Source organism: Colletotrichum spaethianum, assembly GCF_022836535.1.
Source record: "Colletotrichum spaethianum MAFF 239500 DNA, contig02, whole genome shotgun sequence".
In the NCBI taxonomy this organism is placed as follows: domain Eukaryota; kingdom Fungi; phylum Ascomycota; class Sordariomycetes; order Glomerellales; family Glomerellaceae; genus Colletotrichum; species Colletotrichum spaethianum.
The window spans coordinates 1,836,795-1,856,301 of record NW_026054772.1 but is presented as its reverse complement, the minus strand read 5'-3'; the positions used below and the strand labels follow the sequence as shown (position 1 = coordinate 1,856,301).

Sequence of the window (19,507 nt, the reverse complement as noted above, 5' to 3'; positions counted from 1 at the left end):
CTCCAAAAAGTGTGAGAAATGTCTCGGGGAACGTGCGAAATCCGAATCTTCATTCGTGGCAAGTGTCTTCGGACCTCTTCCCGTCGGGCTTCTCGGAGGCGATCCAACTTTGCAGAGACTTTTCCTTCTCGACCCTCCGCTCCTGTCGACTCTTCAGCCGTCGACTCGCCGCCCGACCACCGCCTTCGCCATCGTCCTCGCCCTTCGGGACCTTGGGCTTGGCGAGCAGTTTTCGCGAAAACGGGATCCGCCAAATATGCGGCCCGACCTCGGTCCCCGTGACGCGGTTCGTCTCAATCACCGTCCTCAACCTCTTGGCCGCCTCCCAGTTCGACGTGATGGTCGTCAAGCCGGCCTTCCACCCGTACAAGAACGAGCTGACGTTCATCGCGTTCAGTCCGGACCCCTTTTGGCCCACCGCAAGGGCGACTTGGGGGAGTTGGTTGAGGGCGACCATGCGCTGCGCGTCGTCCCAGGAGATGCTGCCTATGACCGTGATCGGGAGCCGGAGGCCTCGGGGAACGGGATAGGCCGAGAGCGTCTGCAGCTCGTCGATCCGGCGCTGGCGGTCTTCCTCGGCGGCTTCGGGTGTATGCGCACCGCCCTGTTCAAAGAGGATCCGAGTCCGGGCCTGCTCCGAGTCCGTCCCAATCTCGTACACAATCTTGAGAAACGTGTCCGCCGCCTCCTTCGTGCACACCAGCTTCCGTCCAGTCATGGCGGGGTACAACGTGTTCACCAGCCTCGGCCCGTTCTCCACCTCGTCCGTCGCATCGATGCGGTGCTGCTTCGACCTCAAGAGCTCCGAGTCCGGGCCGATCGCCATGTGGCTGAAGTCCGACGAGAGCGCCATGAAGACGGAGCAGTCCACGTTCAGCGTCGCCGTGAAGTCTTTGAAGTAGTCCGTGTTGATGAGGTTCGTGATGGCCTCGTCCAGCGGCGGCGTCGGATCCGTGAGAATCCCCTCCGGCCCGTTGGCGGTCTCGACGACAAGCTCGACATCCTCACTGCCCATCTTGCGTACGAGGCGGAGCAGGTGGTCGACCATCTCATTCTCGCCTTCCGAGATGCGCGACATGAGGATACGCACCCGGGGTCGACGGTAGTCCTGGTATGATACCCGCGCCGCCGAGACCATGTGTCTTGCGAACTTGGCGACTTCGATGCTGTCCTCCGTCTCGTCCTGGAGGATCTCCAGCATCGCACTGTCTGCGCCCTCGTCTGTAAAGTCTTCTTCCCAATCCCACCCAGCATCGGCCATTTCATAGAACAGCCTCCGCTCCGTTGTCGTGACGACCTTGATCCAATCCGCGCCGCCGTTGACGATGAGGTCGATCACAGCGTTGATGGGCTTTCCGCGCTCCGTCTTATAGGACAATTCCCTCCGCATCCCGGCAAGGTCAGAGCAGCGCTTGGTGACCTCCCACACCGTTTCGTAGAATTTGTAATTCGATGCGTCTAGCCTCAGCCGGATCTTGCTGTCGAGCTCCTCGAGATCCACCTGCTCGCTAGCGTCCACATTGTATGATTGGAACATCTTCTCCAAGTGCTTCTTCTCGGACATGATAAGCCGTTCGAAGGCACCAAGCCCCGGAACGGCCTGGTTCCATGATAGGGGTTTGTGGCCTGATGCCGGGCGTCTCTCAATGGCAGCTTTGAGCTGTTCTAGCTCCTCAAGGAGGACAGTGATGCGGTGAATTATGAACTGGCACTGTTGTAATAACGTGGTGTTGGGGTCCGGCTCGAACTGTGGGAATACTGCCATCCTCGATCCCTCCTAATTTTGTAGCAAGGCTGTATTGGTTGTTGGGCGTTGGTATGAATAATATTGCGGTACCTTCTGTTTCTCAGTGAAACATTTGCGTACGTCTCCCCTCGCCAGTAGTTTGCTTCACGTGTCAGTTTGTCGAGTGAAACGGGGAGACCATTGGCCGGCAAGAACATCGATTTCGATGGCTCGAGGTGGTAGCTGATGCCGTCGAGAGCTGGGAGTTTGACACCGTAAGATGCTGTGGCTCAACGCACAAGACAACTTCGGAATATTCAAGCCCTCAAGAGATGACGGAGAGTTCTTCACAAGCTGCCAATCGCCTGGGTCACCCAAGCTCGTGGGATATTACTTGCTGAGTCACGATTAGCGACTTGATTTCTTGACAAAGACAATCGATACGTCTCCAGGCGATGTGGGAAGAATAGCAAATAGAGAATCAAACGAAACACACAAGTATGAAGAAAACGGGGGCATGTACCGTTTGCAGGTCCTCAAGCCGAACGACGGAAGCATCCGGTGATAGAGGTGCTGTGGTTGTAGCTGGGCATTGGAACTAGGCATGAGGCACGTGAAGCAAAATCATCACTTTTCCATCGGGTGGGGCTCCGACGCGGGGCCGAGAGCCGGTCCCTGGGGTTGGATCTGGACGGCATTAAGGGCCCACAGATTCTTCAGTGAGTCGTCAGCAGACCTATCGGTACAACATGTCAAGATGTGCAGTGCACCCTCAAACCCCCAAGGGCCAAGGTCAACAATTGTCACCCAGACAATAAGCGATATACAGCGGGTTGGCGGCGAGGGCTGAGTGCCTCAATCTTCGCATTGCATTAATCCCCCTCGTTGACGTTGGTCCTAATCATGTTCATTAAGGCGCATGTACCGCCATTCCAACCCATCATCCAAATATGCCATGCCGTTCATCCACTGCGGTCTGCAAAGTCTCTGTATCCGGAATTAAATGCGATCCGGCGCCGTCGTCTAATCCAATGGCACAAAGGTATAATGCCTCAATACAATGCTTCCCTCCAAACAAAGCACAGCAGCTTAGAAAACAGTACCATCGCTGTCGATTAGAATGGGTGGCTCCTTCGTGTTGGGTCTGCTGAATTCGGCCATCTCTCGTCCGCCCTAAACCGAAACGTTAGTTAGATCCTACAGTACAGCTGTAAAAGCTCGAAGCTGAGAACGCTTACCTTCCAGCTGCCGGCTTCAAGTAATTGAGCCAGAGTGAGCTCGTTCCCGTTCAATTCATTCTTTAGATACTTGTTGACCTCGACGCAGAGTTTGTCCAAAAAGCCAACCGTCACACCACGCCACTCGACAATCACGTCGTCACTGGGCTCGAACATGGGCGCGACCTCGACCGGCTTGACACCCGCCTTTTTGCAGTACTCGTCGTAGTGCTGGAGACCTCTGTCAGTATCCTCGGGTCTCAGCGTAAGAACACCCAGATCAATGAACAGGCCACCATTGCGGTATTCGGGCAGGCCGGTCAGCAGCTCGACCCCAGCAAAATGAACACGCAGTAGCGACTGCATGGGCTGCATCAAACTGTAGCAGAGCCACTGCGTGAGCTTGTGGAACGGCAGGATAGATTCCCAAGCGGCGGTCGAGTTCTGGGCAGAAGGGGGGAAGGGCGAGAACTGCGAGGTTGTCGGGCTCTGCGGGGGCTGCGGCATGGACTGGCAAGGCCAAGCGTCGCCGAGTGACACGCCATTGATCGAAGTTCGGGATGGCGGCCAAATTGGCATGAGACCGTTCATGAGAACACTCCACAATGTTGGGAGAACGACAATCGGCATGGAAGACGCTTGCGTCGAGGGATGCGACAGCAGGTAGTCTGGGTCGTGTTAGCTCCCCTACCCGGCGATTGCGGACAACAAAGAAACATACCAATCATGTTGCCTGGCCGGCCGTTCTCGCCAAAGTACTCCTTCTTCTCGGTCAAAGCATTCGCCAGACGCTGGAGAAGCTGTGTTCTGCCTTCAATTCCGGCCATCTCGTTTCCAGGCTTGGACTGAAGACCGGCGGCCATCTTCTCGACCGTCAGGTTGCGCAGTCCCTCTTTGTCGACCTGAAACTTGTTCTTGCTGTCGCTAGAAAAGATACCCTAACGAACCATTAGCGGGTGTACGGGTTAGCTTGGGAGCTCTGTGGACCTACCGTCTTGAACATTTCCAAGCTCGCCACGGCGATTCCCTCTGACCGGCGGTATATGCGTCCGTTTTCCGTGCTCTTGTAGCTCCACTTCGTGCCCGCACCTGCATCGAGCAGCACACTGACGAGAAAGAGGTCGATCATGCGGCGGCACTTCTCGCTGTTGTCAACATCCTCGGGAAACGTAGAAAGAAGCTGGGCGATGCGGTCGCGGCCGCCGACGCAAAAGTGCTGGTGTCTTCCGTGGCCGGGGATCGTGTTGAAAGGTGCATCGTAATCTCTCTGCGAGGGATCGCCAGGTCAGTATGTACACTTTGAAACAATAGGTCTCGGGAGGGGAAAACTAGGCGCGGCCTGACCACGCGGGATGACGGACGACATACCTTGATAATCTGGGAAACAAACGAGACCACGTCCGGGAACTTTCGCATGTCCACGTCGAAGTGCTTCAACTCATTCCGAAGGGCCTTGTCCGTCACGATCTTGCTTCTTTCTCTCACGGCTCCTAAGCTTCGGAGGTACCCCGCAGGGTCAAGCTGCGGGTCAGGAGGGCGCGGCAGGTCGACCTTGGGCACGGAAACAGGCGAGAAGGGCGTCAAAGGCGTCCCGGGAGCGGAGCTGGTTCCTGACGTTCTGTTCATGATGTTGCTGCGTAGTGGCGGTGACTTGATGCTGGATGTACGGGAGTTGATGCTCACGTTTGACGTGCTGATCGATGGCTTGCTCGAGGCTTTTGGGGCCTTTTCCTTGCGGGAGAACAGGCCCATTTTGGGCGGATGGGGGCCGGCGGCGGAGGGGCTCGAGAGATAGCGGGTGGTGGGGTCGAATAGAGGGGTTCAAGCGGTGCTGAGCTGGCCGTGAGTTCGAATCAATGCGAAGCTTCCGAGTGGTCAGCTGGACGATTGGTAGGCTGGCAGGCTGTAACACGGGGCGTGTTGGCGGCGGTCACCGAGGCCGGGGGCTCCGAGCGTGAGGGGAAGATCGCAGGCGGGTTCCTAGCTTCGCTTCGCGACGATGCCGAGGGAGATCGGAGACGGACGGTAAGATGCAACAAGCAGCAGGGACGGAGGGGGGAGAGGACCGAAAGATAAGAAGTCGAGGTTCTCCCACTCAAGTTTGATAGGGGGCAGTCTGCTGCGCTTGCGGGGGAACAATAACAGCGAGACACTGAGCTGGAGCGGCGGGCGGCAATAGGAGCAGCAGCTGGGCCGGTTGCGCGCGAAATGTCTAGGCCCTCTCTCGTGCTGGGGGGGGCTTGTCTTGTAGTGCTTGTCGGGGGGGGGGGGGGAAGGGTTGCTCTGGGCTCAGGGACCGGTTCCCTTATTGGTGTTAGAGTTCTCGCCGACGTCGATCTGGATCAGGGATAACCGCTGGAGCTAGACGACCTGTTTTTGGCCTGGTTAGCTTCAAAAATGTCAAGCCACTTTGAGCCATTCCCACTGTGCCCACGCCGGACACAGCCAACGGGAAGGGGAAAAAGACACGCAACCGCCGGAAGAATGCGCAGGAAAGAATTGGGGCTTTTGAGGGGGGGGTGAAAGTTATGCAGGAGGGGCAGAAGATGCAAAGATGTGCTAATCAGGCAGGGCAGAAACTTTGTGCTCCACGGGGGGAGTCGCAGTGCTGCATCTGTTCCTGGCTCCTCTCTGCGCACTTCATGCCGGTGGCCACTCGCACTCTTGAAGCATCACGCTGCATCGTGGGGCTAATCGGCAACCTTGTTGTCGTGCAGGCATGCAGGTGGTATTCCGGGGCAGCCACTAGAAAATGTAAAGCCATATACATCGCACATTTGTGAAGTATGACTCGAAGGACTTCCAGGGGGGGCAGGGTGAGCTTCAGCAGGAAGGGAAGCTGGCCACTTACTCAGTACGTGGTTTTGGTGCCTTCTTCTCACTTGGAGATGGAGACTGACGAGGCAGCAGTGTCCAGCAGATGATCTAAAGCCCGACTATTATCTTGTCCTTGTTGCTCGTCGTGAATCGCAAGGGGTGAAGAAGGCAGAAGGTCGGGTCTTCAAGACAGTGACGGGATGGCAAAACAGGGCGATAAAGAGGTCGGCGGGCAGACGCCAAGGTCGAAGTCGAGGCTGACGTGGAAAGCAGAATGTTGAATGATGAAATTGGAGAGCCGGGAGCCTTGGGCGGTGCAAGGTGTTTGCGGAGAGGGTTTGGCAGCAGGAATGAGGTTACTAGTAAATCTGCGTGTGTCCCCGAGGGTGCGTCGACCGGATCTGAGCTAGTCGGGCGGGATCTAAAGAGGCGTCCAATGTTTGCAGTAGTGGAAATGACGATCAATCTGCGGGCACTCTAATCAATGGACGCAGACAGAGACGCAGACGCAGATACGGCAGAGTAGCTTGGCTGGGCGCTGCGGAAAAAGCAACAGCACCCAGCGGCACGGCGTCAATGACACACTCGGGCTCGGGCAGCAAGAAAGTGACAGCTCGTGAGTGAGCTTAGCCCTCGGAGGCTCTCACCACCGTCTATATCGGGACGGGGTAGTAGTGCAGACGTCTGATGTTGACACTGCGACGGTCGAATATGCAAAGCCGGTTGGACCTGAGGTGCAGCACGTAATGTTGCCGGACGCGTTTGGAGGATGATGGCTAGGAGAAGGAGAAATGAGCGCGTCTCAAAGGTCGTGGTAGTACCTTTGGACAGTGAGAGCTGAAAATGAGGCGAAGAAAGAAGAGGCAAAGGGGCAAAGAAGAGGGAAGTAACGGCGAAAACAGGGCAAGGTGAGACTGGTGCGAAAAGCTTTGTTGCACGCGGGTCGAGACGAAGCCGAGAACGTGGGGAGAGGAAGAAGGTGTGGATACCGGAATGATGGAAGAGACGGGAGGTGCCACGGCGGGGGAGCAAAAGCAGCACCAGAACACGGCCTGGGGAGCTGGAACCAGGAACCGACGGGAGACGGTGACGGAGGGGGAAAGCAAGGGGGAAGAGGTGGTGGTGGTGGAGGAGAAGGAGGAGGCGGGCTTGGAGGGGCAGAGGAGAGACGGAGGCAGAGAGACTCAGATTCCGACTCAGACTCAGACTCACGCCGGCCCTAGCAACAAGTTGGAACCCAGACAGCCGAAATAAGAACCGAGACACAAAATGGTGCTTCCTCCAAGCAATCGGTCCCAAGTGCCAGGTACAGCGTGGAGATTCGGTGACGATGCGAGACGAGACGAGACGAGACGAGATGAGACGGAAAATAATGACAGAAAAATAAGAGGGACGAGGTGAGGTGTGATTTGTGAGGAGGAACAGGATGTCATCGGCGTCCGTCCCCATCCGTACCTGCCTACATAGCATAGTATGCAGGTCATACACACCATAATGGTACTACATACAAAGCGTCCCTTACCATGTCGCCATACAAACTGGCCCCTTTAGGCTGTCCAACCGGGAAGACGGGTATAACTCTGAGCGCAGAGGTACGGGCGTATGCTCTACATGCCTAGGTAATTGCCTTGAATGGTATAGAGGTATCCGAGGCTCTTTCGTTCCGCCTCTGTTCGCACAGCGTCGAGTCCTGCTTCGCCGGTCCACCAAGTGGCCCATGTCCGCTCGTCGCCTTGCAGGCGTGTGCAGTGGATGACATGACAAACCGCTCTCTCCATCTCTGGCATCCTGAGCTCCTCTTTCGAGGGACGGCACGGGAGGGAAGGAGGGAAGGGACGAGCCAGGAGATGGGAAAAGCCTTCAGTGGGGAAAAGGTCGCAGGGATTCCCGGACCAACAGACGTGAGGGACTTTAAGGATCACCTTTTTCGGGGTCCCATATATCGAGGACTCAACGTACGAGGCTCCCCCTCGGATATTGGGGGTGTCCACTCTGGCAAGGTCTCTGGGACTGTAGCCGAGGACCTTTGAAAGAAGCCGGCCCATTGAACTGACTGGATGAAGAAGTAGGTAGTCGTGTCGTCCAATGTCGTCCAATGTCTGCATACCTCCTAGTGTATGTACTATACTAAACTACAAACACCAATTCGCCAAGCTCGGATGTCGACCCCACCACCGCCGGCTACCTAGGTGGGTAGGTAGCTACATAGTACTTACCTTGCGACGTATGTACCATTGGTACTGTAGTACTAGTGTAGGTAATACAGTTTGCCCTGCTCACCGGACGATGGGCCTTTGGCAGGTGCGGTGCACGGGGAAACCAGGCGTGGTCCCTGCCGCCGCCTGCCCTGTGTCAGCGTCTCCTGCCAGGCTGTGGCCTGTGCTTCCCTTCGCACCTGCACTCTCCGTCCCATTCTAGGTATTCTATTTTATACTATTTTACTTTTTCCTTTCTTGTCATTCAAACGTTGGTACGAACCGCCGGCCGAAGCTTCGTCTTCTCCTCGTCTTCCTAGCAATCCAGTCACCATGCTCTCGGGTTGCCGACCCCGTGGCGCGTGTCCCCGGGCGCGACGGCCAAGCATGGGGGTTGAGGTTCCTCACCGAGTCTTCCCCAGATCAGCATGGGCACCTAATGCATCACCAACACCGCACCACCATGCCAACCAACACCACCACCGCTGCGACCTCGCTGCTGATCCGACCCACCTTCGCAAATCACCAACCGCTTTGGCTCCTCTTCCACCCAGACCGTACGTCGTACGGACGGAATCCTTTCAGTCCTCCATGCACCGCACCGAGCATGGGGGGGGGCGGTCCCTCTCCCCGCGGAATCACTCCCGGCGAGCCACGATACTCGTCTCAGCTGCATATTATGGGCTGCGCTTCATCTCTCTGCAATGATACAGTATGATAACAATCGGCATGGCAGTGCAACGGCCCTTTCTTGATTCATGACGTTGGCTGCTGCAACGGCTCCGGTGACGCTTCCGGCGCCCGATCAAGAATGATCGACTGACAGGCTCCGACAGAGCCCGAATGATTGTTTTTTTTTTTTTTTTTTTTGCTCCCGCTTGTCTTCTCGTTGTCCCTTTTCTTTTTCAACCTCAAGCTGGGCAGACTCCGGTCGACATGCGACCATGGTGCGGTCGTCCCATCTCGCGAGCCGGGGCTGCTGGCTTCCCAGTGGAGGCCGACAACAGACGACAAAGAGGGGGGCAGAAGGCGGCACATGAGTTGGAAAACGTGCCGGACCCGACTCTTTTCTCGAAAATGGCTTGCATTACGTGCATGCGCGGAATACTGCATTTGCCGCAGACAGTACATCCTCAATACACGAGGATGGACACTAGGCAACCGCCCACCCCACCGTATCAGGTCGTCGTGGTCGTTTCCGAGAGCCGCCGGGGGTCTTGTAACCGCGTGATTCGCTTCGGTGTTTGCCTGCTTCAGGCCGTTAAAGGGTGACCACACGGCTGCGCAAAGCCGACCCACGCAGTCCAGACTCAGATCACAATCTACTTCAGCTTGCCCTACATGGTCCGGCCAGCAATGGTCATCTCGTTTTCTCACGGGGCCGAGTACGAAGGCGCCGGTACGCCGAGATCGAGAATCCCCGTTCGTGCTGCCTGCCCATCGTCGGCCATTGCCCCATCCGCACTTCCGGTTCGTGGGAAAAGAGAAAAAGGTTTGCTTCCCAGATGTAACGTCGGCCACCCAGGCACATGCAACGCCAAAGACCGGCTCACTTCGGTTGCTTGGTCCTGCAGCTGAGCATGATTAACCGATACAAATATACAGGTTCGTGCTTACAGGCTGGCAAACACGACAGCAAATGGACCGGCAGGGGTCCCCCTCAACGACCCCGAGGAAAGCTCGATTGTTCTCTGCCCAGTACGACCTATGGTAAACCGGAGGGCTGCAAAGATTGGCAAAAAGAGGTGACGCTACCAGGGACCCGGGCTCTGTGGGATGGGGAGGGTGGCCGGCCTGTGTTGCAGTGCATCTGAAGCCTGCAAGGTACGGGAGACTGTGCACGCTTCTGGAATGGCCCCGGCTTGGGACCGCATACCGCGCTGCACTCGATGCCCGAGTTGCTTTCGTGTGGTGGATGACTTTCCACTTGCCTCGTCGATCATGGTGCCTCGCTTCCTGATCGCATTGGACCATGGACCGCTGCAGCCCCTATCACCGGAATCGTCCAAATGTCGAGCCGATTTTGGCTGAATGCCTACCCTGCCGTTGCCCTGCAGCATGTAGGGTGCCAGAAATCACACATACCTGCAGGCAGCGGCAGCACAGGATCAGAGACTCGGTGCCCTTGACCACCATGCCGCGCAACTTCTCTCTATCGGATCTTGGGTCGACGTCGGCAAAGCAGCAATAGTGCTTCTTTTTTCCCCTGCTATTTCCCCTGCTGGTCTGGCAGACCAAGCCAATATTCGTGCACCGGCGACGATTGGGAGCACGGAAGTGAGATGCACCAGCCCAACCGTCAATCGGGTAGTCGGCGCCACAACCCCTCTCTGGAACGGACCTAACAATACAAAAACGTGTCGAGACTGGGATGAAAAGAGCCATGGGCGCGCCTTGTCGCGCGTCGTGGGGACTCAAACGCGGACCTACAGGGCCAGATGATGAGCGAACAGGCTCCTCAAAACTCGTTTTCGTTTCTGGAGGCCAGGGTGGGAGGATCAGGAGGTTTGCTCCGGGATACAGTAGGTGAGGCGGGTATAGCTTCACATCTGACATTCATAGCTAGTAGACACTTGCGCTCAGGACCTTGAAGGCCCAGCTGCAGCGGGAACTTGTCGATCGACTGCGCTTGGCGCCCTTTGACAGGTCACCCAGTGTGCGCCAAATCTAACAACAGCATCCGTCTCGAATGCCACGGCGAACAGCGACCTCGGACCGAGTCATTTGCCAACAGATTCTGACGCTGTAACGAAATCGCTGCAGTGCGAAATACCAATCTTGAGCAGACTCTGGATCACCCACTGGCTCGTGCCACTTTCTTCACGAGCCGGGGGCATTTCAGACGCTCCATTCTCACATTCTCACAACAACCCCGGCGATGCCCTTGAACCACCCCGGTCACCAAGCTCAGGCCCAAACGTGCCCTGTGTCGCCCTGGGCTGAAGTGGCCTGGCCTTCTCGAATTTCGACAAATCCAGGGCTACGAGGGGGGTCTAACTCGAAAAGGGAGTTGCTCAGCAGGTGGTCCCATCGAAAATTTGGTGCTGCTGGACTTTGCCATGCGTCTTCTTTGTCCCAATGTGCTGTTCAGCGTGGCTCCGCTCCCGGCGTCCTTCTCCGCTAAAAGGTAATTCTGCTTTCAGTATCATCGTGTGTCCATCTCCTTTCCAACTCCTTGCCAAGTCCGCCTCGAAGTCGCAAAGGAGGCTTGCTGGCCGACGGCGACGCAGCCCCCCGGCCTAGCACAATTCCGGGAGACCACCTCCCGACACTGCCACGAGGTGGCCATGCTGAGCTACCGATGGTCTGGGTCGGAGGCACTCCTGATTCCTAATGCGAGATCAGCTCGTGGCCACTGCCGCCGGTAATTCGCTTTATGGCTTGAGCGCCGGCCAATGCTAGGTCAATACAAGCGTCTAGGGCTACTGGCCAGGGAATAACGCGGTACAACCATCATTAGAGAGAAGACTCGTTGGTCTCGGTCGATTGCCCCCGCTTGTCAATAAGCTCGTCCATCATCCAGCGGTAGCTCGAAGACTCTCGCTCGTGGCAATCCTGTCGCCCAGGTCATGTCTCAGTACGACCCGGAATGAGTTCGCTCCGGAATGAAATCGCCTGAGTAATTATCTGTCTAGGATAGGGACGAGTCCAGAGCGAACCCACCGCGGATAACAGCTTCTTAGCTTGGACCCTGGATGGCGCCTTTCTACCGTGCCACCACGTGGAAGCGTCGGTGGCTATCTTTTGTTCGGCATACCGCTTGCCTGTCGGTACATACACATCATCGCCCAAGTCCAAACAGCCTCACGATACTACAAGTCAATCAAAGAGTTACAACAACACAAAGCAAAACAATGCTCGTGTGGACTACGTTGCGTCATAACTGGACAAAAAGGATGGACGATCTGGGAATCGAACCCAGGACCTACCGCATGCTAAGCGGTCATTATACCACTAAACCAATCGCCCATGAGATGATCTAGCCCGGACTTGAACCGGAGACCTTCAGTGTGCTCAGTCGAGAGGACTCGAACTGTTAGACTGACGTGATAACCAACTACACCACCAGACCAATTGTTGTATGGAGTCCGCGGATTAAGGTATTATCAATGTGGGAGATGATAATGTGGGTGTGCAAAATTTGCAACCGGAAAGTCACAAGCGGGGATCCTTGCGGACCGGGTCGGAGCCGAGGCCGGTCGATGTGGAGACCTGTTCCGAGTAGGCATGTACCTCCTACAGCGAGCGATGTGAAGAGCGGTGGCCATTGTAAGTCCTGCATTTTAAAATAATAGCAAACGAAATTCAAATCCACTGCTTGAGTTTGCAGGTGTTGAAATCGCAGAGCCCAGTTCGACAGCGTTCTTCTTACACAATTCATGATTCCGCAACGCGGCAGGGATACTGTCGGAAAACAACCTCTTGTCAACAACCGCCCAACTCGAAACAGATCACTGAACCACTTTTGCAAGATATCTCAAGGCCGTTTTGTCACACCGTCGTATCCTCAAATATGGATGCTCCAACCCGGCGACTCGTGGGAGTCCAGACAAAGATGTACCTCTCCCACGCTCAAACCCAAGCGTACCTCGACGCCCTCATCGACACCCTTGCAGAGACCCCGCACCTGTCCTCCAAAGTCGACGTCTTCCTCCTGGTAGACCACGTCAGCCTCGCCGCCGTCGTCTCCCGATGGAAGGCCAGCCCCCACAACGGCTCCCTCCGCCTCCGCATCGGCGCCCAGGACGCCTCTCCCGAAGACCGCGGCGCCTTTACGGGGCAGGTCTCGGCGGCTGTGCTGGCGGAGGTCGGATGCGAGATGGTCATGGTCGGGCACGCGGAGCGGAGGCGGATGTTTGGGGAGGACGACGGGCTCGTCGCGAGGAAGGCTGCCGCGGTGGCGAGGAACGGGATGGTGCCCCTGGTTTGCGTCGGCGAGGCGGCGAGGTCCGAGGCGGGGGGCGCAGAGGCCGCTATCGCTGAGTGCAGCGCGCAGGTCGAGGCCGTGATGCGGGGGGTCCCGGAGGAGGGGGAGGTCGTGCTTGCGTACGAGCCCGTGTGGGCCATCGGGGCGGCGGAGCCTGCTGCGGCGGAGTATGTTGTCGCGGTTGCGCAGGGGATCAGGGAGATGGAGTGCGTGAGGTTGCGGAGGGGGGCGGTCAGGGTCGTGTACGGGGGCAGCGCAGGGCCGGGGATGTTTGAGGGGGTCAAGGATGGGGTGGACGGGCTGTTTATGGCGAGGTTTGGGCTCGATGTCGGGGTGTTTGGGAGGGTTGCGGGGGAGGTTGCTTCTGCTTGAGGACTGTTTGTGGTGTTCCAGACGGGATGGGTCAGGGGTTTGGGCTGGGTTAATCTGTTGGCTTCATGAGGACTTGCAATACTTTTTGTCAACTTGTTGTGACTTTCTGCACGAGCGTTAGCAAGTTTCGTTGGAAACGCATAGCGAAGTGGTAAGAAAGGTTATGGTATGCAATTGGAGTTGGAAAGTCACAAGAAACATTTAGTGTTCTTGTAATAGATGGTTCTCATGGTTAACTACTCCATGCTTACAGTGTAGCCGGTGATCTCACGCATACAGCAACGGTTTGAACTGGGCAACCTGGCAATGGAACAATCTTTGGAACATTGAGTACTCTCACAAAGGAGCTTAAAACCAGATATTTTGTCTGCAGGTCTTCCAGTCGTGTGACTGGATTCCTATTATCATGCCAGCAGGTTTCCCCCCGTGCTGGAGAGATCTAGGGATTACAAGTGATATATTTCTCTCTATAGATATGAGCAAGGCGATCTACGTTCTCTATCCAATCGGTCCCAATCCGTCTTCCTGTTGGCCTTTTTGATGACCCTCCTCACTCAAAGCGAGCTTTCTCCAGCGTTGAGACATCCAGACGAGTTCCGTGGCTTGACCAAATCCTCCGACAAGATCATCGAGCTGTGCAAACCTCGTTCGACCGACAACCTGCCAACATTCTGCGAGTCATTCGAAGATTTCTGTTCAAGCATGGACAATTCGAGCTGTTGCCTGACATCATCTCTGTGATGTACTACGATAAATGCACAAATAAGAAGGAGGAGGAAAGAAAACGAATACCAATGAGAACACAACTAGCGAGTAGCACTGTGTTTCAAGAAAGTTCATTCAAAAACAATACACCCCTGTCCCAAAGCTGACGGCAAACTGTGAAGAAACTGCGTCATTTTCAGAGGCAAGGTGATTGCTTGCGGTCTTTGGGTCGTCATTCAACATGGCTAGTTGTTACTTGCGTGTCTATGAAAGTCTTGCTTCAATCCGGCTCAAAACCGTCGGGAAAATGGCGACGAAGTTCATGTCTAGTCGCTGTCTTTGTAATTGTTGTCCTGGGAATATGAGTCAGCTAACATGAGACTTTGTCTCTGACCGTGACTTGTAAAAAGTCAGCAGGAATACAACATTGACATCTCGAGTTCTGCTGTAGATCTCCAATAGAAACCTTTAGCTTTCTTCCGTTCACTGTGTGACACAACATTTGACAATAGGGAGAGTGGTTCTCTATTATTTCTGCGATGCAGTGTCCAGATGATACATGAGCTGTCTCGGGTTGCTTCTACACCCATATGGTACAGTATCGTGCTCTTTCTTCTCAAGTCGGGAGCCTGCCGTCCCTTTTCAATATTTTACAATTATGAGCCTGGTCTCACATGAAAACTCCGGGTGCGCGCCTCTCATTTCTTGCGCATCTCGCTCCAGAACTTCTGTCTCTCCTGCTCGCCTCGCTTCTCAGCATACTTCTTTGCCTGCTTCGCTTCTTCCTTCGAGCGGTTCGCCTCCATGTAGTTTCCGGCACCGCCCTTGGCGTTGTGTACAGTCTGCTTCAGGCTGTTGATGACGCCGCTAATGCTGCCGTCCTGGGCAGGCGTCTCAGCGGGAGCGGAGGCCGCGGCGCGGCGGGGAGCTTGGTATGTCAGGCGGGAGGGAGGGGCGGTCGTAGTGGCGGGCGCGGGCGTTGAGGGGAGGGGCATAAGGCCAAAGAAGTTGCGGAAGCCGGCCTTGGTGAAGAGCCAGTTCTGGAGGACACCGACAAGACCAGTGATAAAGAAGTACCATTGGACGCCGGCAGGGAGGTAGGCGGTGAAAATGACGGACAGGGGGCCGAGAATGTACATCATCAGCTTCTGCTGGGCCTTGGCCTGGGGTGTGGCGTAACGGGAGCCGAGCTGGGAGTTGCACGTCAGTGATTTGTATGTTGAGAGTGGTTAGGTAGGACATACCTTGACCATGGCGAACATGGCGAAAGGACCGGCAATGGGCAGGAGGAAGAAGGGGTCAGACACGGTCAGGTCGCTAATCCAGAGGAAACCACCCGTCTCCATTCCAGGAACGGGGATGGACGCAGCACCGTTCAGGACACGGAACATGCCGTATCCAAAGGGAATCTGAAGGAGACCCCAGAGACCGTTCAGAGGGTTCACTCCAGCGCGCTTGTTCATCATGGACAAGTCGCGACGGAGCTCAGCCATGCCGGCCGAGTCGCCACGGGACATGGCCTCTTGCAGACCGGTGCGGATCTCCTCGTACTTGGGGTCTTGCTGCAGCTTCTGCATGCGCGCCGAGGTGTCCTGGGACATGAGGAGGGGCTTGAACATGACGATACGCAGGAGGATGGCGGTCGCGGCGATGGAACCCCACCAGGGCAGGCCTGAGTAGACATGGAGGTGCTCAAAGGCCCACTGCATCACGCTTGAGGGGCCCCAGCCGAAATCGAGGCCGAGAGTCTTGAGGAAGCCGATCTGTTCCGGGAGGTCGAGGAGCGCGGCGGCGTCGAGGTCAGGAATAGAGCCCGAGGGGGTGGCGGCAGCGAGAGCTGGTTCGGGGGTGGGGATGGAGGGCGCGGAGGCAGAGGCGGCGTCGACAGCGGCAGGTTCGACGGGAGGTTGTGCGGGAGCTGCTGCGGGAGCTGCTGGTGTCGGGGCCGGTGCCGCGGGCTCGGGCTTTGAGTTCCAGAGGGAGAAGGCTCGTCTCGACTCGAAGGATCCGCCGATGGCTACTGTGCCGGCGAGGCCGCCCAATCTGGAGTTACCGGTCCTCAGAGAGGTCCAGGGCGCACCACTGCTGCGCAGGGAGGTTCCGAATTGCCGTCCATCGCCGAGTCGTCTGGATGACCTGGAGATCTGGCCGTTGAGCATTAGCGTTGGGCGCGACTTGTGCCGTAGTGCCTGGGGTCAGGGATTGGGCGGAATTTACAGATTGGCTCGAAATGCTGCTGGTCGCCCTCACGGAGGGGAGGGAGCGAAGGACGCCTCTGCTGGGCAGCATGGTGGGCTGGATGGAGAGGAGAGGGTTGGGGGGTGTCGGAATTGAAGGTTGTCTCTCCAAAGTCTCGACGACAAATGCGCGCGGTTGCTGGGAAATTTTTGGGGACCAACTCTGGGAACCGCGGACGCGCCGGGAAAATGTCGGGTCGCCTTGAACGGGACACGGGCCCAAGCTCCGGCTCCGTGCCGCGGCCAACCCGTCAAGTGAGGTCAGCATTGGATACTGACGAATGGAAGCTCTTTCAATCTCGGCTTTGAATCGGATTTGTTCAACTAAAGATCTGCCAATGCCTTTGTTCAAGAAAAAAACGCCTTGTTTTGATTTTTGGTTTGAGAGCTTGCATATGGACGGATCGCGGGCCTTGGACTTGTTACACCCGGCCCACCCACGCCGCCTGTCTAGGAGTCACCATGGTTCCGTCTTCTGTAGATGCCTTCCGTCTTCCTCTACGCAGATGCATGCTTTTTACCTTGCTTAGAGAGCAGTTCATGCCAAAGCAGTCCTAGGGCCGCACACAATGGCCTCAATTCTGCTGCGTAGCATCATCCCTTCCTGTGTTACAGAAACGGCTCGCGATTGCCATAAGTCGAGACAACTCGGCATCGCTGAAGCAATAAGGCCCTTATTCCCATCCACCTAGTCATTCCAGACTCGTCAGGTCGTCCAGACCTGTGGTAGGCCGTCGGTGCTTGTCTCGAATCTCCAGGCCGGGGCCAATAGCGTGCGCTTGTCTCCGGGACATTGGGAAGACCTGTAGCGTGTTAGACTAATCACTGCAAGCTATATCACACGTTGTGCAAGTTGTCGGAAGCATCTGCATGGTCTCGCAGCACGAGCATGCCAGCCTCGCGGGGTATTTCCATCGTACCTTGGTGCCGCCCCATCCCAATCTGTACGCAGCCTCATGTGCAAACAACTCTCCAAATCCGAGCATCATGCCATTGATGAACGGCAGAAACAGGTTGATGGCGGCGCCGCGGACCAGGCCCCAGAACGTGGGCGGCTTGTAGAGGATAATTGGCGAGTTCGACGAGGGAGGTGATTCCGTAAGGTCTTCGCCCTGGGAGTACTGCTCGCTGTCGGACCGGATTGTCACGCCGGACTCGGCGAGGGGGTGCAGGGAGTCGTCGGAAGCCATCGTCGAGGCTGTCTTGGGGGGTGATGACGGTGGTGAATGGGAGGTTTGTCGGGGAGATCAAGTCGACGATGAGGTTCCCGAAACTCGGCGCAGTAGATGCTAGCACGGGGAGCTACGGCGTCACCTCGGAAAATCATCACAGCTGCCGCCTAACCTGGACAACGGGAGGAACTCTGCGGGGTCTGTGCGTTGCATCTCAAGGAACAGCTTCAGCCACTGGAGATTAGATAAGCACGCCGTAGCGGTCGACTTTCTCATCAGGCCTCCATGGTGGGGGAATAAGGTAGGTACGTACTTCTTCTGAGCGGGACGTGGAAGGTGGCTCCTCACGTCACAAGGAACGTACTAGAGAGGTACGGATGCAGCAGCAAGCTCCAACTGACGACCACTGAGCTGCCTGCTATTCGTCTTCACCTCCGCCGTCTTTGAACTTCTGCAGGGCGCAACCTTCAAAGAAACCCATACACCACTTTCTCCATACAGGTCATTGATTCTCTTGCCTGCCCCCGTATTGCATCGCACATTATCCTCTCTCGCCCAACTTCCCCCGAGATACCGCCACACTTCACGGTTCCCCGCCAAATCACAACCAGTGCCGCCATCATGTCCGGCAGCAGCAACAGCGCTTCGCGCAACAACATCTTGCGGGACTTCAAGAACCTAACGGGCATGCCCGAAGCTCGTGTAAGCAACGCCTGTCGTCTTGATCTCTTACCCTGCTAACCTCCAACAGTGCACAGAGTACCTTGAGGCTGCGAACTGGGACATTGGCCTCGCCGCCCAGGCTTACTACGCCGACCATGATTCCGAGGACGACGTCGAGCCCGTCGCGCAGGCCCAACCCGCAGCTCCTGCCCCCGCTGAATACACCGGTCCCCGAACTCTCGATGGCAGACCCGCACCGGAGTCTGCTAGCAGAGCCAGCACGGCGAAGAAGGCGGCACCCAAGAAGAAGGGTCTCGCAACGCTCAGCTCCATCAGCGGCGGTCACGCACACGACGACGACGATGATGAGGATGACGAAGATGACGACGACAGAGGCCGAGGAGACCTCTTCGCTGGAGGTGAGAAGTCTGGATTAGCTGTGCAGGACCCGTCCCAGGAGGGCGGTGGCGCCAAGAAGATCATTAGTGACATTCTTGCCAAGGCGAAGGCGTAAGTACCAATTACCAAAAGAATATTTTAAGCCGTCACTGACAAGAGCCAGCAATGCTTCTCGCCCCGAGACTGCATCGCCCGCTGGTCCTTCGCGCTCCAGTGTCTTTCGAGGAACTGGCAACACCGTCGGTGGCGAAGGAGCCGACAGCCGCAGCATCCCCGACCCCGACGCTTTCCAGGAGGGTGCTGGCGGTCCGCCGGGCCCGAGCGGTGAGCCTCAGGAGCGCACTTTGCACCTGTGGCAGGATGGCTTCAGCATCGATGACGGCGAGCTTCACCGATTCGACGACCCGGAGAACGCAATGGACTTGAACATGATTCGTGCTGGTAGAGCTCCTCTGCATTTGATGAACGTCCGTTATGACCAGCCGGTGGACGTGAAGCTGCACCAGCACCAGGAGAACTACCACGCTCTACCCAAGAAGTACAAGCCCTTTGGCGGGGAGGGACGCCGACTCGGTAGCCCGGTTCCCGGCGAGGGCAGCTCTTCTGCGGCTGCGGCTGCGGCTGCTCCTGCTGTCTCAGCCAGCAGTCAGACCACTTCCGCCAGCTCGACAGACCCTCAGCAGGCAATCGATGAGTCCCAGCCCACCCTGACCCTGCGCATCCAGCTGCCCAACGGCACAAGATTGCCTGCTCGTTTTAACACAACGAACACCGTCAACGACGTCTACGAATTCGTGCAGCGTGCATCGGCCGACACCCGCACCAGGCAGTGGGTTCTGGCGACGACCTTCCCGAACAAGGATCACACTGACCGCAGTCTGGTTCTGGGCGAAATGCCCGAGTTCAAGAAGGGCGGTACTGCAGTTGTCAAGTGGGCTTGAGCGGGATCATTACAAAAATGGCGGGAATAGGGCGGCGTTTGGTACTTTGGTCCCGCCTCGTGGCTGGGTGACTTTGGGTCGGGCATCGAGGCAGTTTGCCTCTGCGCGGAATGTAGACTAGCTTGAGCAATAGACA

At 56.7% G+C, this 19,507-nt stretch overlaps 7 protein-coding genes and 2 non-coding genes across 9 annotated transcripts; 3 read left to right on the top strand and 6 right to left on the bottom strand.

The window, feature by feature from the left end:
* Positions 1–49: 49 nt before the first annotated feature.
* On the bottom strand, positions 50–1,765 carry ColSpa_01400 (uncharacterized protein; the record flags this gene model as incomplete). The annotated part of the gene is made up of 1 exon (XM_049267612.1): positions 50–1,765. One exon carries the CDS (start codon positions 1,763–1,765, stop codon positions 50–52), a length of 1,716 nt encoding a protein of 571 aa, XP_049123569.1.
* Positions 1,766–2,815: 1,050 nt separating this feature from the next.
* Positions 2,816–4,695, bottom strand: ColSpa_01399 (uracil permease; the record flags this gene model as incomplete). Its single annotated transcript, XM_049267611.1, has 5 exons — positions 2,816–2,899; positions 2,965–3,611; positions 3,665–3,881; positions 3,935–4,210; positions 4,312–4,695. 5 exons carry the CDS (start codon positions 4,693–4,695, stop codon positions 2,816–2,818), a joined length of 1,608 nt encoding a protein of 535 aa, XP_049123568.1.
* Positions 4,696–6,756: 2,061 nt separating this feature from the next.
* ColSpa_01398 (uncharacterized protein) lies at positions 6,757–7,014 on the top strand (the record flags this gene model as incomplete). The annotated part of the gene is made up of 1 exon (XM_049267610.1): positions 6,757–7,014. One exon carries the CDS (start codon positions 6,757–6,759, stop codon positions 7,012–7,014), a length of 258 nt encoding a protein of 85 aa, XP_049123567.1.
* Positions 7,015–11,852: 4,838 nt separating this feature from the next.
* ColSpa_tRNA_036 lies at positions 11,853–11,924 on the bottom strand. Its single transcript has one exon. It is a non-coding gene; the product is annotated as a tRNA-Ala (tRNA).
* Positions 11,925–11,930: 6 nt separating this feature from the next.
* On the bottom strand, positions 11,931–12,027 carry ColSpa_tRNA_035. Its single transcript has 2 exons — positions 11,990–12,027; positions 11,931–11,966 (listed from the first exon to the last, which is right to left on the bottom strand). It is a non-coding gene; the product is annotated as a tRNA-Val (tRNA).
* A 483-nt stretch (positions 12,028–12,510) lies between these two features.
* ColSpa_01397 (putative triosephosphate isomerase) lies at positions 12,511–13,254 on the top strand (the record flags this gene model as incomplete). The annotated part of the gene is made up of 1 exon (XM_049267609.1): positions 12,511–13,254. The coding sequence occupies one exon, from the start codon at positions 12,511–12,513 to the stop codon at positions 13,252–13,254; it is 744 nt and encodes a 247-aa protein (XP_049123566.1).
* A 1,403-nt stretch (positions 13,255–14,657) lies between these two features.
* Positions 14,658–16,248, bottom strand: ColSpa_01396 (mitochondrial inner membrane protein OXA1; the record flags this gene model as incomplete). The annotated part of the gene is given in 3 exon segments (XM_049267608.1): positions 14,658–15,149; positions 15,204–16,002; positions 16,013–16,248. Coding segments are annotated over 3 exon segments (1,527 nt in total).
* A 640-nt stretch (positions 16,249–16,888) lies between these two features.
* On the bottom strand, positions 16,889–17,386 carry ColSpa_01395 (mitochondrial import protein 1; the record flags this gene model as incomplete). The annotated part of the gene is made up of 2 exons (XM_049267607.1): positions 16,889–16,999; positions 17,117–17,386. 2 exons carry the CDS (start codon positions 17,384–17,386, stop codon positions 16,889–16,891), a joined length of 381 nt encoding a protein of 126 aa, XP_049123564.1.
* Positions 17,387–17,989: 603 nt separating this feature from the next.
* On the top strand, positions 17,990–19,371 carry ColSpa_01394 (UBX domain-containing protein 1; the record flags this gene model as incomplete). The annotated part of the gene is made up of 3 exons (XM_049267606.1): positions 17,990–18,070; positions 18,120–18,292; positions 18,594–19,371. 3 exons carry the CDS (start codon positions 17,990–17,992, stop codon positions 19,369–19,371), a joined length of 1,032 nt encoding a protein of 343 aa, XP_049123563.1.
* Between the last annotated feature and the right edge of the window lie 136 nt (positions 19,372–19,507).